Source organism: Emydura macquarii, unplaced genomic scaffold, assembly GCF_026122565.2.
Source record: "Emydura macquarii macquarii isolate MOO-44397 ecotype Brisbane River unplaced genomic scaffold, CSIRO-AGI_Emac_v2 contig_2481, whole genome shotgun sequence".
In the NCBI taxonomy this organism is placed as follows: domain Eukaryota; kingdom Metazoa; phylum Chordata; order Testudines; family Chelidae; genus Emydura; species Emydura macquarii.
Window position 1 is genome coordinate 4,404,123 of NW_027132618.1, and position 15,589 is coordinate 4,419,711.

Sequence of the window (15,589 nt, forward strand, 5' to 3'; positions counted from 1 at the left end):
TTGGCAGCTTTTTCTTCAACTAGATTCAATGAGGTCACTATTTGACCATATTTTTGTTTTAAATTCTAATGGCTCATAGACCCCTAAATCCAAAATTGCCCTAGGTAAAAGAACTGATCTAAAGGATTGCATTTAACAGAGAAAAATCAATATTTTCTACCGTATTTTTGTGTCTGGTGAGCAAGCTTTCAATAGGTCATACCAGAAGGCTGCAGAGTGACTTAAGTTTTTATTGGTAAAATGACATCTTAAAGTTCTGCATACTGTCTATACTTTTGTTCCAGTGATAGGATAACTTTAAAAAAGATATACTTTGCAGTGGAAAGGAAAGAATTCTCCCTTTTTACAATTCATAAGCATCCTTAACATTTTAAAGATTCAACCGAGATCTTCAATTTTCCTGCTCTCTCTGAAAACAGGATGAAAAATTGCTCAGAAACAGCATTAAAATGTGTTTAAATGAGACAAAGTATAAAATCATCTAATTGTACAACCACATTTTAGTCTCTTTACAGAAAGAAGGACAGATGACACATCATCAAAAGAACATCTAGGTGTGAGGTTTCAACATTATTTTTCACTACAGACATAATATACAAATAAAGAACCTTTGGTAACACCACTTTTCATCTGATGTTGCAGTCAGTTCAATGATTTTGGTTGCTCAGAAAACCTAGAAGATGTATTTCATGTGCTTGATTCCATACGTTTTAAAGAAAACCATGATAATCAATGCCCAGAGTCCGAGAATAAACCCCCCTGGAGGATGCCAGTCTTTCAGTTTTGGTTTCTGTAAAATAAAAAATGATATCACAGTTAGTTTTTCATGCTAAATACTCATTGAATTTATCAACTGGAAAATAAGATCTTTTCACTAGAAGAGCAAAGTATTGACAAAATGCAGCATTGGGTTTTCATCATCTAAGAAATGTTCAGATGGTTCCTTCTATGCGCCGTTATTTAATGGTCATGTAAATATATAAATAATTATTAAAAGTTAACGACTATAACACAAGATTTGAACATAGCAGTTTTCCAAGGATTTACGCCTGAGGGAGCCCAAGAGCCTGTGTTTGTCTGGTCCTCACCTAATGCTCCTTCTTTGAACAATCCTATTATCTGCAGCCAGGTGAACTACATCCAGACCTGTCAGGCCCCTTCTGATACAAACTAAATGGTAAGATTTGAATCCCTTCTGCTCTTTTCTCAGCACCATGAAAATTTCAGATCTTGAATGGTCTGTGGTGGGAAATGAACTCTGACTCAGACCGGTGAAATGCTACGCACATGCAACATTTTGGTTGAGAATTTAAAACATGCTGAAGTCAGGGATATCAGAGCTGCAATTCTTATGAGACCCCGCCTGCATAGTAGACATATAACACCATACACAGTAATGCAGAATCCTATGTGTATGCAAGAGGTGGAGTTGCTGAAACAAAAATAAAGCCATGCTGCTAAAAGAGAATTGCTAAAGAAACAGGCCACCTCTAAAGAGCCTATCTGGGCCAAATACTGAAGTCCTTGCTTAGTTTTTGTTCATTTCCTGCTGTGGGAGTTGGCTTCTTGTTATTAGAAAAGCCATCTGTCATGCACAGACTATATACGTTTTCTACCTGTAGCTTGCACCACGTTCTTCTTCATCATGCACCATGAGCATACAAAGGTGTTCTGCTTTTGTAGCATTCAGTCAAATTCAGTCATCTCAGAGTCAGGTAAATAAATATCACAAATACAAAACAACTCCACAGCTCCAATTGCTGCATGAAACTGGTTATAGGAAGCTTGCTGTTTCCCACAAAATGCAACAGGTGGCTAGGAACTTTAAAGCAATAGGTGCAGTTTGCAGCACCTGTTCTTTCAAAACAGTTTTTCAGTCAACAAAAGCTTTTGGATTTCTCTTCCTCCATTTTCCAAAGCTGGATAGTTTGGTTTTGGTTTTTTTTAACCAAGAGAAAATTTCTTGTTTAATGTAATATTTGTTATGCAAAAACAAAACAAATGGAAACAGAAAGGCCTGAGAAACAAAACCAGAGAAACAAGCCCATGAAATGTTATTAAATTTATTTTCCCTGCTGGAAGAATCAAGAAACTCAGATGACAATCTACATTAAAAACAACAAAGCTGAAGATTTAAGACGAAGTATGTATATGAATCCTTACATTTGCTAAAAAACTATCATTGACTCTAAAACATATCTGCTGTTAATACCCCTTCATTGATATTCACAACCACACATCTGCATGTAAATATCTCATGAAAATCAACTCTGAATGTGCAATGCTGCCAACATACCTCAGTTCTGAGTCACATCTCCCAAACACTTCTCCACACAAAGGAACTTTCTTGTTTAAATTTTCCTAATTAACCCACAATTTTGTATGCATATTATATTGCTCATTTCATCAATCAATCTCTCTCTTCTTGGAGCGGAGACAAATCCTTACCACAAAGTGGTACCTGACCCTTCTAGACAAATGACTTCAATTTGCAGTCAGTGACACTAAAAGCCTCTTTTCTATTTTGTATAGAATACAATTTAATTTCTTTAAAGAATTTATATGAATAAATATTTATAAGGTGACCTATAAGTATGGTTTTACGTTTTGTCACGCCGTGTAGTGAAGCTTTCCCCATGAAATTCCAAGAGAAAATGGAGTCGGGTACAGTAATGCTTTCAACATTTGAATTCAAGGACACAAAATAATCTGTTCAAAGCCATGTAGAACAACTTTAAAATGTACTGGATATATTATTGATACAAAGACTAAAGCAACATAAAGGAAAATAGTTGGGAGTAGTGAAACTGAATGCTCAGTCACCTTAAAAATAAATGTATCTTGAGGAAAGGGATTACAGATTTACAGACTGAAAGCTATATGTGAATTAAACCAGGCTATGTGCAAAAACTGTGCCTCTGTTGCACACCTAAAATGTCAATAATGCAGCTAACTGAGTACACAATTATATTTAAATGTACTAGCATTTTCAAGTATGGTGGCACATAGATGTCCCATAACTACTGAACACATAAAAAGTGAGAGCACAGAAATAAATGGGTGAGGCAATATATTTAAACCTGCAAAGTACATCTTGGAGAGAGAAACTGAAATGGTTTTCTTAAACTCTCAAAACTTGTATGTAAGATTCCAAAAAAAACGTTATGGCTTGCTTAAAAATGTAGAGTGCTCCACTTTAAACACATTTCTTTACCTCTCTAAGATCCTGAAAAATAATGAACTACAGACTTTCAGGTATTGAAGACAATGGGAGTTGTGCCATTAATTTCAACAGGGCCAGGAGTTCACCGTTCTTTTTATTCCAGCAATTGAGATAACACAAATACCAGAAACGTAAGAGAAAGAATGAGGTTTATTATTATTATTATTAACAACTATCTGAGTTACCCTAGCACCTCAGAAACCTAGTCATGGAGCAGGATCCCAACATGTTAGGTGCTGTAGAAACAAAACAAAAACACAGTCCCTGCCCCAAAGAGTTTACAATCTAAGCGTGAGACAAGATTCCACAGCTGGATACAGAGACAGACAAGAAGGAGTACAAGGAAACAATACTGGGATGGGTTTTTAAAATAATTTAAATTTCAGTTTAATTTAATGTAATCCGATATCTGAACTTAGATGATGTTTTAGCATATTAAATACAGTAATGATTTATTTAAAATCACTTCTACTTCTTGATTTCCATTAAACATTATCAAGTGTGTGTTTCAAATAATTTTGACTGGAAAAATATTTCCTTTGTATGAGTTTTTAAAAGTTAAAAGAGTAACCACAAAAATAAAGATGACAACACACACAAAATTCAAATAAAAACAGTGAAATAAACACATAGGCAAATGTGAGTCAAATCAAATTGTTATAAGCACTCGCTTTGTCCACTAATGCTCATTTATGAAACAAAACACATTATACAGAGAAAGTGAGCATATGTCTCAACTTGGTGTATTTACATGGAGCCATATTTCACAATTTATGTAAAAACACACAAGACGACAGCTAAAATTTGCATAAACAATCTTATAAATAATGAGACAAGACAGAGGCTAAAAGGGTATAGCATATAGGCAAAAGGGTTTGTTTGGTTTTTTCAAACACAGAACATCTAGAATTTCAGGTGTAGGTAAGCAAAACAATTTTCAGAGGTCAGGGATTAGAATAATTATTTGAATTTTACAGTGATTAATATTTTAGTCTAAGCATTTCCATGCCTTGAAAATGGTCCGTTTCTTTTCAGTCAAAAATACCGCTCTTTATTGAGTGAAGTAGGAAGGTGGTGTTAGTTTTCAGAATGCAAATAGGTGCTCAGAGAGAACGAAGTAATTATAAAGTGCCCCCTTGCTAACAACCAAATTTTAAATCTTTAAATCAAAACTGGATGTCTTTCTAAGAGATGCAGCAAGCTCAGAACTACTGGTTGAGCTAGAACGTAAGGATTATTGGGTGAAATTCTATGGCCAGTTTTATGCCGGAGGTTAGGCTAGAATATTGTAACAGTCCTTTCTGGCTTTAAGAATATATTAAATCAAAGCGGCTGCTCAAATCTCAGGGGCAAAAGTTTCATAGCCCCCCTTTGCATCTACATAACGGGGGCATTGGTTTGTGCAATACCAGTACTTAAGTGTGAATGTACCACTTGTATACACAAATGAGTGCATACACAAATTTTGTGGACACACATTGAGGTTTCTTGACAAATTTGATCCTGTATAGATATTAGGAAGAGGGCTGATCAGAAAGGAATTATCAACACACAAACCTTGCCTCCTGATTTCTTTTAAAATCCAGTATATTTGCATTTGTGCACAATTTGTGCACAGTTACGCACACAGGTTGATATGGATCCTATACTACAGTCCTTATTCAAGCAAAGCTCCTTCTAAACCCAACCACTTCACACTCTGTAAAAGGCTGGATGGATAAAATGAGGATGCTGTGATATTTTCACTTGCAATTAATTAAATATAATTATAAATTATGCAGAGGGGGATGTGTGTGTGCACTTAAAAGATTCAGAGCCTGACCCTGCATACATTTACCCTGGGTGTAGTATTTACTAATAATGGTAGTTTTATCACTTTTACGGGGACTACACCCAGTAGTGGTAAATATTTGGAGGATCAGGCCCATAACTTTTTTTAGTTCGGACTGTTTCTGTGTCTGGCAATTTAACCTGAATAGTACCCAGATGAGAACTTTATTCAGAGTGGCTTGTATAATTGATGTATTTAGGACTTTTGATTTTCAGTACATACAACCCCATTATAAACGCCCTCTTTATTCCTACAATAATAGCAGTAACACAAAGGTGAAATGCACACATAAAATGCCATAATGTGTCATGAACAAATACATTTAGTAGCTTACAGAAGAGTCATTATCAAATTGCTAGAGTCTCCGAATTAAAAAGGTAGGTAGCTAAGCAACAGTGAGCTTCCTACTGTGAATATTTTCTGTCATGCTCTTTATAGTTCTGATAGAATCATTATTCTATGGAACTTCAAAACTGTTAACAGAGAGCTGCTCCAAGTATTGTAATTAAAGAGAGAATAAAACAGTGTATTTTCAAATTGGATGGGTCTGTAGGGATCCTGATGGAAAGCATCCAAGATTTTCAATGAGGGCCTTTCATATAACATACAGTACATGTTATTGCAGTTAAAATGCATTTTATGGAAGAGAATGATAAAGAAAATGACTAAAGCTACAGTAGCAATTATGTTAGAAAATGGTTTCAGGATAAAAGTTAAGATTTAAACCAGCATGCATTTATATTTCATTTGCCAAAAAAAAAAAAGTTATTTTAAGGTGTCATTAAGGACCAAACCCTTTAGTCTCTACCCAGGCAAAACGGCCCAAAAATTTCAATGTGGAGGTTTGCTTGTAAAAGAACAAATATTTGGCCAGAAGACTGAGTTAAACACAAGTGTCCACATTTTGATGGCGACTGCAGGCATTGCAATTCACGGAATGTAACTACAGCAGCATTTGGTCAAGAACTAAAGAATTCCCATACCCGATCAGTGCAGTAGCCTATTCCCAACAGTGACCTGTGACATATGCTTCAGAGGAAGGGAGCACGCCTCAAAAGGGACCTCTCTTATGCAGTAACATGCTTACAGGGGAAAATTTCTTCCTAGTCCCAGCCATTTGGACTAGATTCACAAAGGGGATTAAGGAGTTACAATAACTAATTCCTAGGTGCCCCACCACGTAGCGGAATTCATAACCCTGAATTAGACTTGCAGGCTCCCTAATGCATGAGGAGCGTTAGACATCTTCAAATGGGAGTCACAAAAGCCACCAAGCTAAGCAAGGAGCTGCCTAAACTGGGGAGTAGGAAATGCTGAGGAGAGGAGTTTGGCCTATGACCCAACTTTCAAAAGCAGTTCGACATCTATCTCCACACAAGATTCACAGCCATGAAACCTCTCCTGGAGTTAGACTCCTAAGCCAGGTCATCTTTTTTTCAAGAGAAACTGATGCAGTGGAGGTGATGGTGCCCCTTTATAACATTTGGCCCAGTGGTTAGGGCACACACCTGGCAGTGGGAGATCCAGGTACAATCACCTCCCCCCTCTCACCCCCATCTGATCTGGAGCAGAGATTTAAACCTGGGTGTCCCACCTCCCAGGTGTCCCTCAAACAGTGGGTGAGGGGTCGTTCTGGGCCAGGTCTCTCAGTCTTTCCTGCTGAAGCTGTTCCTGCTATAACGACTCTATGTATACAAATGGGAGACTGAAACCCAGGTCTTCCACCTGCCAGGTGAGTGCCCCAACCCCTGGCCGATGGAGCCAGTCTCACTAGCTCTCTGGCCCAATGACTATTTAAGTATTTATACCATGGAACAGCTTCAGCAGCAGAGACTGAGGGAGCCCTGCCCCAGAATACCCCCACAGCCCACTGGTTAGGGCACTCTCCTGGGAGGTGGGAGACCCAACGTCAAATCTCTGCTCCAGGTCAGGGAGAAGGGGGAACTGAGCGTGGGCCTCCCTTAACCCATGCGAGTGCTCCAACCACTGGGTTGAAGGAGGAAGAGGGCACCACCACTTCCCCATCCTCCCACCCACCAGATCAGACCCCAAAGACAGGACAGGAAGGGGAATGTTCAGTTTGAGAATTCTGCTGGGGCATAGGCATGAGTTAGACACTGAATTGCTGGGTGGTGTCTGGACTGAGGAGGGTGTGTACATGCCCAGCTGCCAAAATTTAGGCAGCTACAGGGTAAGGTAGGAATTGAGCAGAGGTCTTATGAATGCCAGTGGTGCCGAAATGTTGAATTTGTCATCTGAAGTGGCAGTTAGGTGCTTACGTCCCTATGGTAGCCTATGGTGTTTGCTTATGTCACAAAACGTAAGGGCTGAATATCCATATCTACTGTTACAGAAATAATATAGTGTTGTGTTCCAATGGTCCAGGGGTCAGCAATCAGATGAGAGAATTGAAGCAAGCTTCCTGATTGGAAGTGTAGGACTGTTACTAGATCACAGGGAGGGATTAATGCAACTTTTTTTTGGTGCATTTCTTTATTTCTTCCCAGTAATTTTCCTTTCTGAAATTATTTTTTTCCTCTTTCTCTCCCCAACTGATGGACGAAAGGCCCCCTTTCTTCTTCACCTGGATCAAAGCGGCATTCTTATATTTTGTGATCTGCACTAAAGAGCTGACATTTCAATTTCCATTCTCAAGTCAGAAACAAAATAGGTCCACATTTCAAAAGAGATCTTTAAAATACAAGGCTTCCTCAGCTCAGAGAATGAAAAGGTAATATCCGTGCCCTCAGAAAAAAAAATGAACAAGAGGAACAAGAAATTCAACATTCACATTGGAAAGGCCAATCAGATTCATTACAAAGAGCTCCATGTAAGCTGCATGCATGTTATGTATTTTTATGGACATTCTAACAGCAATTCAAGTTCAGCTGCAATTCTACATTTCAAATTAGGTAATCATTCTAATTCTTAAAAGAAAGCACAGAATTCAATCTCAAAAATGAACTATATACACTATATGCAATCATACCATAATATACATGCCCCGTGCATCTAATGAAAGTATGAACTTCTCGTTTGTCAGTTCTGTTCCTGATTTTGGGGCCTAAGGAAAATAATTCCAGCCATCTAATAATAACTTAATCCTCTTTGGTGCTCACAGTCAGATTAAAGTCATAAAGGAATTTCAACATAAAGAATTCCTCTTAATCTGTAAAACAATTTAAAGCATTTTCATCTTATCCACCAGTTTTTACTTATTAACAATAATGTCATGATTATTGAGGTCCCAAATTTTGAGTAAAATACTTATGAAAGATCAACAAAAACTCAGGTAACATAAGGAGAAAATGCCAGCTATGCTTAAATACATTAACACCATCAAGTGCATCTTAAACAAATGTATTTGATTTCAAATTTGAATGATCACTATAAAAATGATAATTATGTCATGATGGCTTTGCTTGTCATTTTCTGTGTTAAAATTTTTATTCAATAAGGCATTATATAACGAACTTCTATTCCAAAATTATTATTTAATGCAGTGGTCACAATTTCATTATTTACTTTTACCTGGTTTATTGATCAGGTGTTTCTCCAAAATTCTATGGCACTTTTAAGGTTCTTAAAAGTGCTTTGCAATTAATCATTAATCTTCACCCCTGTGATACAGGTAAGGGACGCTAAACAAGCATGTGTATGTTTAGGAGACAGAAGAATTGAAGTCTTCTGTAGAATGCACCTATAATTCAATAAATCCCCCAATTTATTCAAGACCCACAGAGCTAATTTTCTGTATTTTAATCAAATACAGTTTTTCACAACACCATGGTCACAATTTTCAGATTTGGGTGACTGAAAGATGCCTGTATCTCTATTATAAATGTCAAGTTAAATATTCAAATAGGGGATTTGAACAGCTTATTTAAAATACTTATATTTGAACATCTGGCTCAGTTACTTTGCTTGAGATGATCTTCACATTTTCTCTCCACTGTAATTTTAACAAACCAAAAAAGAGAATCCACAGCAGGGATAAAACCTAGGACCTTAACCACCAAGAACACAGTCCCCTGTAATTTGAACTAAAGGACTAATTTCACGTGGGCTCTTATACGGCAAGACAACAGACAGATTTGAACACACATTTAGCTACCATGTGTCAGGAACTCAGCTGGCTCCAGGTACTGAGGTTGGCTGGGCCCAATAAGGTCTCCCTAAGTGACTGTGCTCCCTGACTGGACAGAACTAAAAATAATACTAATGAGGGATTTCAACTCTCTGCATATTGATTGGGTACATGTCACCTCAGGACAGGATGCAGAAATAAAGTTTCTAGACATCATTAATGACTGCTTCTTGGAACAACTAGTCCTGCAACCCACACGGGAGAGGCAATTGTTGATTTAGTCCTAAAGTGAAGCACAGAATCTGGTCCAAGAGGTGAATATATCTGAAACACTCAGTAATAGCGCCCATACGAAAATTACATTTAACGTCTTGGGGAGGGACACCAAAGAAGCCCACAACAGATAGGGGAGTTACACAAAATTAATTTCAGAAAGGGGAACTACAAAAAATGAGGAAGCTAGTTAAATGCAAATGAAAAAAACGGTTACAAGAGTCAAATGCCTGCAAGCTGCATGGAAACTTTTTTTTATAAATACCATAACAGAGGCTCAAATTAAATATATACCCCAAATTCAAAAGTATAGTAAGAGAATAAAAAAAAATTCAACAGAATAAAAAAAGTGGTTACAGGCAAAAAGACATCCTTTAAAAATTGGAAATCAAATTCTACTGAGGAAAATAGCAAGAAGCATAAACTCTAGCAAGTCAAGTGTAAAAGTATAATTAAGCAGGCCAAAAAAGAATTAAGAGCAACTAGCAAAAGACTCAAAAACTACCATCAAAAAGGAAGCCTGCCAAACAATCAGTGAGACCACTAAACAATCGAGGTGCTCAAGGAAGACAAGGCCATTGCGGAGAAGCTGAATTAATTCTTTGCATCTGTCTTCACTGCAGAGGATGTGAGGGAGATTCTAAACCTGAGCCATTCTTTTTAGGTAACAAATCTGAGGAACTGTCCCAGATTGAGGTATTAACAAAGGCAGTTTTGGAACAAACTGATAAATTAAATAGGTCACCCAGGACCAGATGATATTTACCCAAGAATTCTGAAGAAATTCAAATATGAAATTGCAGCACTATTAACTGTGGTATGTAACCTATCACTTAAATCAGCTTCCGTACAGATGATTGGAGGACAGTAATGTGATTCCAATTTTTAAAAAATGCTTCAGAGGCGATCCTGGCAATTACAGGCCAGTAAGCCTAACTTCAGTACCAAACAAACCAGTTGAAACTATACTAAAGAACAGAATTATCACACACAAGATGAACACAATTTGGTGGAGAAGTCTCAACATGACTTTGGTAAAGGGAAATCATGCCTCACCAATCTATTAGAATTCTGTAAGGGTGTCAAAAAACAGATGGACAAGGTGATCAAGTTGATATGATGTACTTGGACTTTTAGAAAATCTTTACCAGGGTCCATCATCAAGATTCTTAAGCAAACTAAGCAGTCATGGAAGAAGGAACTCTCATGGATCAGCAACTGGTTAAATGATAGGAAACAAAGGGTAGGAATAAATACTTAGTTTTCACAATGGAGCGAGGTAGATAGCGGAGTCCCCCAGGGATCTATTCTGGGACAAACGCTGTTCAACACAGTCAAATGATCTGAAAAAGGGGATGAACAATGAGGTGGCAAAGTTTGTAGAGGATACAAAATTACTCAAGATAGTTAAATTCCAAAGCAGACTGTGAAGAGTTACAAAGGGATCTCACAAAAATGGATGACTGTACAACAAATGGCTGATGAATTTCAATGTTGATAAATGCAAAGTAATGCACATTGGAAAACAATCCCAAATTCAAAATGATGGGGTCTATCACTCAATAAAAATCTTCGAGTCATTGTAGATAGTTCTCTGAAAACATCCACTCAATGTGCAGTTGCAGTCAAAAAAGCTAACAGAACATTAAGAACAATTAGGAAAGGGATAGATGAGACAGATAAATCTAGGGTACACCCACATCTGGAATACTGCATGCAGTTCTGGTTGTCTCATCTCAAAATTAGAAATGGAATTGGTAAAGAGAAAGGCAATAAAAATGATGAGGGGTATGGAACAGCTTCCATATGAGGAGAGATTAAAAGACTGAGACTATTCATCTTGGAAAAGGGACAACTAAGGGGGAAATATGATAGAGGTCTATAAAAGCATGAATGGTGTGGAGTTAAGTGTTATTTACCCCTTCGCATAACAAGGTCACCTAATGAAATTAATAGGCAGCAACTTTAAAGCAAACAAAAGGAAGTACTTTTTCATACAATGCACAGTCAACGTGTTGAATTCTGTGCCAGGGGATGTTTTGAAGGCCAAAACTATAACTGGATTAAAAAAAGAACTGGATAAATTCATGGAGGATAGGCCCATTAATGGCTATTAGCCAAGATGGTCAGGGATGCAAACTTATACTCTGGGTGTCCCTAGCCTCTGACTGTCAGATGCTGGAACTGGATGACAGGTGATGGATCACTTGATGATTGCCTTGGTCTAGTCACTCCCTTTGAAGCATGTGGCATTGGCCACTGTCAGAAGACAGGATACTGGGCTGGACATAACATTGGTCTGAGCCTGTCTGGTCTTTCTTATGTAGATGAGCTAGCAGATCATCATTTATAAGCCTTGTAGCAACAGCAGCTGCTCAATGTGTTCTATGCCTGCAGCTGCACCAAACCTGCTTCCTGCACCAGACCTTGCGCCAACCTGCACCTGTTCCCACTCCAGCCCTAGTCTCTACCTTTCCCCAACTATCCTGACTTCTGGCTCTGACCATGGCTTGTCTGCAGACTACACTTCCAGTTCTGCCTTTAGGCTCTACCCCGACCACTAGATAACACTGCCTACACCTGGTGTAGGACACCATGTTAGCCCCACCTCCTCTGGGGAAGTTCATTTCAATGGCATACAGAGGAGCTTACTCCTATAAAGGGATAGACCCTGGAAACAAATGGTTCAAGCTACTTGAGCAAAAGAATTAACTAATATGTTCTTATCTTCTCAGTGTGATAGCAATTACAGAGAGCCATGATAACATACACTTGGCTAGTGTATTACACTATGGGCATTCTTCCATATCCGCTTGTCAAGGCTACTCCAAGTACCAGCCACATGTTGTCATTTCTAAGAGGCAGAGCACTCGCCTTTCCTGCTCAGATGCCCATCCATCATATGGAAGTACAATATATAGCCACCCTGGACCACTGGGACAGCCCATGCAATTATTTTTAAACTGAGTTTCTTTAAGGCATATTTTTTCCTTATGCTTATAAAAACTAACTGTATGCCCCAAAACATCCATTTCCAAATGTAACCTGGTTCACACAAAAACAAATAAAGATGTGCTTGTTTACGTGGAGAAACCGTGATATTCATAAATGATTAGGGAAGGTTCTACCCATGTATTGTCCCCTGGATATCCCATGAGTATCCGTGTATTTCCGAGTGGCAGGCTGTATTAACAGCAGATGTTAGACAACTTTAGATCTTATACTCAACATTCTACACAGATACAGAATCTAATCAAACATCCCAATGCCTACATTTAGAGGCATTAGAATCCAAATAAATATTCCCTCTTCTTGGAAACTTCATTGCTAGTATGAGATGTTTTTAAAACGTGTCCAGGATTCCTACAGCTAGAATCAAAGAAACCCTCCTTTGCCCTGTGTTGTGCATTACGCTATGCATGTAAACAGAGGCACTCATGGTTCTACCATTACAATTAGCTTGCAGTTCTCAAACTGCATTACACTGAGGAGAGAGATGCGTAGAGCAGGTGGAGGGGGAAGCAGGTGAGAGGGATCTGCCTCCTTTCTACGAGCAAAGATGTGTTCAGCTGCTTGCCATTCACAGGTCAGCCAAGATATTTACAAAGTTTATCCACACAGGGCAGAATGACAGGAACAGATTGTGCGTGTAAAGAAACAAAACAAAACAAAACAAAACTGTCCTTAAATCAACTTTCTGCTGCTGGGTATTCTAGCTCCTCTAAAACCTAGGCATTGCCAACACATCGTGAGACATGGGCTCAGTCTGCTACAGGAGAACTAGCCACGTGTGTGTGTATTGTGCATACCTAAGCAGGGTGTTTTTGCTATGCTTGAGCATCAAAAGACAGAGAGGCCCAAAGGGCAGGTGCCTGTCAGGGAGGGGCTTGTGTGGGCAACTGTCATTAAAAGAAATGGGGGGGGAGCCTGCGAACGTATCAGTGCATCCTAGTGCCATGAATATTTGGTGCTCCCACCCGATATTCATCTGATACTTTTTAATCTAATTCAGTGTTTTATGCTACCTGCTTAGGAATACAGAGCATTTCTTTGTAAAGGGAAAGCTCTTAAGATGGGTAAATACTCCCCCCCTCCCCACACACACACACACTGTATTATACAATACCTGTTTACCTCCAGAGCAGTAAGGCTTTTAAGAAGATACAGATTACAGCTCTTATAAATTAATGATAACCTGGCTGCACTTCACCTGCCGGCTACTCACCATACCTGACTGCATTAAGTTCAGCTGGAAGAGTCTCGAACTGTGTACACTAGCCACAGCCAGACTAAGGAACTTGGGAACAAGATGCACCCTCCTTCCCGCCCCCCTCGGGCACTATTCATATTTGGCAGAGAAAGCACAGGGGGCTATCTAAATAAAGGAAGCTTCTCCTTTTGAAAGAAGAGGAAGAACATAGAGATCGGAGTGGCAAGAGCAATGGAGACCGAAGAAAAAAACGCCTCGCAGCCCCCTCCCCCCAACACACACACACCAGCTACGTGATTTTTGCATTCACTCACTCAACTTAGTATATGCAAGTCTGGCAAAAATTCCAGCTTCCTTCTGAAATCACTCAGTTTAGGAACTCTACCCATCATTCATAAGTCCATATATTGATCTGTGACTATCTACAGTGATGGCCAATCCCTATCTCTTCAACAGCATAGGTGCCATACTCACTCTAAGGGCAGCAGCAGGCACAACCAAGACGGTAGCTTTAGCACAAACACAGCCCTCAAAAAAAAAACCAAAAAAAAAAACCTGCCACTCTTCATGATCAGTTTTCTTGAGGAGAGAGGCAGGAAATATTTCTCTTCTTCAAAGTATTCAGAATAGAACACAAAGCCCTTCAGAGCAAAATGCGCTAAAGATCTCTGACGATCAAGGCAGGTATTCTACAGGCACAAGGAATATTATCTGGGGGAACTAAGTTATAGCTGTTTAAAAGAAACAAAGACAAGAAGAGACAGCACATCACAAACGAATAGAAAACATATAGCCATTTCTAAATAAAAAGGGATAAACAACAGTTTATGTTTGTAATTTGTTTATTATTCTTAACCATAAAGTGACCAACATCAGAACACTGCAATATCAACATCTAGAGTGACTGACAGGATATACCGTACACCCTAATATAAATTCATTTCATCCTACCAATCAGATGTGTGTACACACACACACACACACACACACACACGACTAGGACATACTAAGGGTGTAACTACATCCCCCTTAGTGTTTGACAGGGGATACTGTAACCAGTGGATACAGAGGAGTTTTGAATTGCAACAACTATATTAATTCCTCTGCTTGAAAAGCACAGCAGTGTAGCAGGTCAGGATTTAGGAGCAGTGGCAGAGTTCTCTGTGTGCACTGCCTGTCTTCGCTACGTCTGATCCAAACTCAATGCCATTAGTCCACTTAAATGTATAAGCAGCAAACTGACTAAAAATTAGTTTTATGAATGCTACAAAGAAAGATTAATAATAGATGAAACAAAAACAACGGAGATGGCACTGCTCCATCACAACAGCTCACTCCTCCAAAGCATCCATTCATCCTCAGGCACCATTTTAAACCTCTTTTTTATTAATTTAAGGAAAAGTGCTTCCCGTCCCCACCTGCAATTAAACAGCCAGTTCCCTCCAGCCATTCCCATATCACGCATGTTCACAAGCCCATTTTTATCCTTGCAGAGTGTGTGCACTCTGCCGGTACTGGGAGCACTCTCTGTCTCAACCTCCTGAAAGGCGCTGCCACGAACAAAACGACACTGTGGAGCCAACAGACTTGAACTGTTCCTGGGGCACTGAGCCGTGGATGACAATTACTGAAGGACAATGGGCCCACCCCACCACACCCAGTAAGGCTAGACTAAGGAAAAGTGAACCCAACAAAGAGAAATCTAGCCAACAGAGCAGAAACTGATTCTGCAAAGAAACCACACACACAAATAATTTTCACAGGGAACAATAAAATGTGACGCTGCTCTGCCTGTTTGACAACGCAAACACAACGGTTCCATTACTGGAGTCTTTATTCATTTACCCTCTCTGTTCACTCTGAAAATGGAAATGATTTGATCAAATTCCAGCCTTTCTGAATTACTAAGGAAAACAAATTCTAGACATGGCACTGGTGAGCAGCCTGCCAATACCTCTCTCTCTA

General features: G+C 39.0%; 1 protein-coding gene across 4 annotated transcripts in view; it reads right to left on the bottom strand.

Moving 5' to 3' along the window:
• Nucleotides 1-210: 210 nt before the first annotated feature.
• PIGK (phosphatidylinositol glycan anchor biosynthesis class K) overlaps nucleotides 211-15,589 on the bottom strand; it is a 106,566-nt gene continuing 91,187 nt past the window's right edge. For all 4 annotated transcript variants that reach the window (XM_067563417.1, XM_067563420.1, XM_067563419.1 and 1 more), the window contains exon 11: nucleotides 211-790. In XM_067563417.1, coding sequence (XP_067419518.1) covers nucleotides 674-790 — 117 coding nt within the window. In that variant the 3' untranslated portion in view covers nucleotides 211-673. The remainder of the gene's footprint in view (nucleotides 791-15,589) is intronic.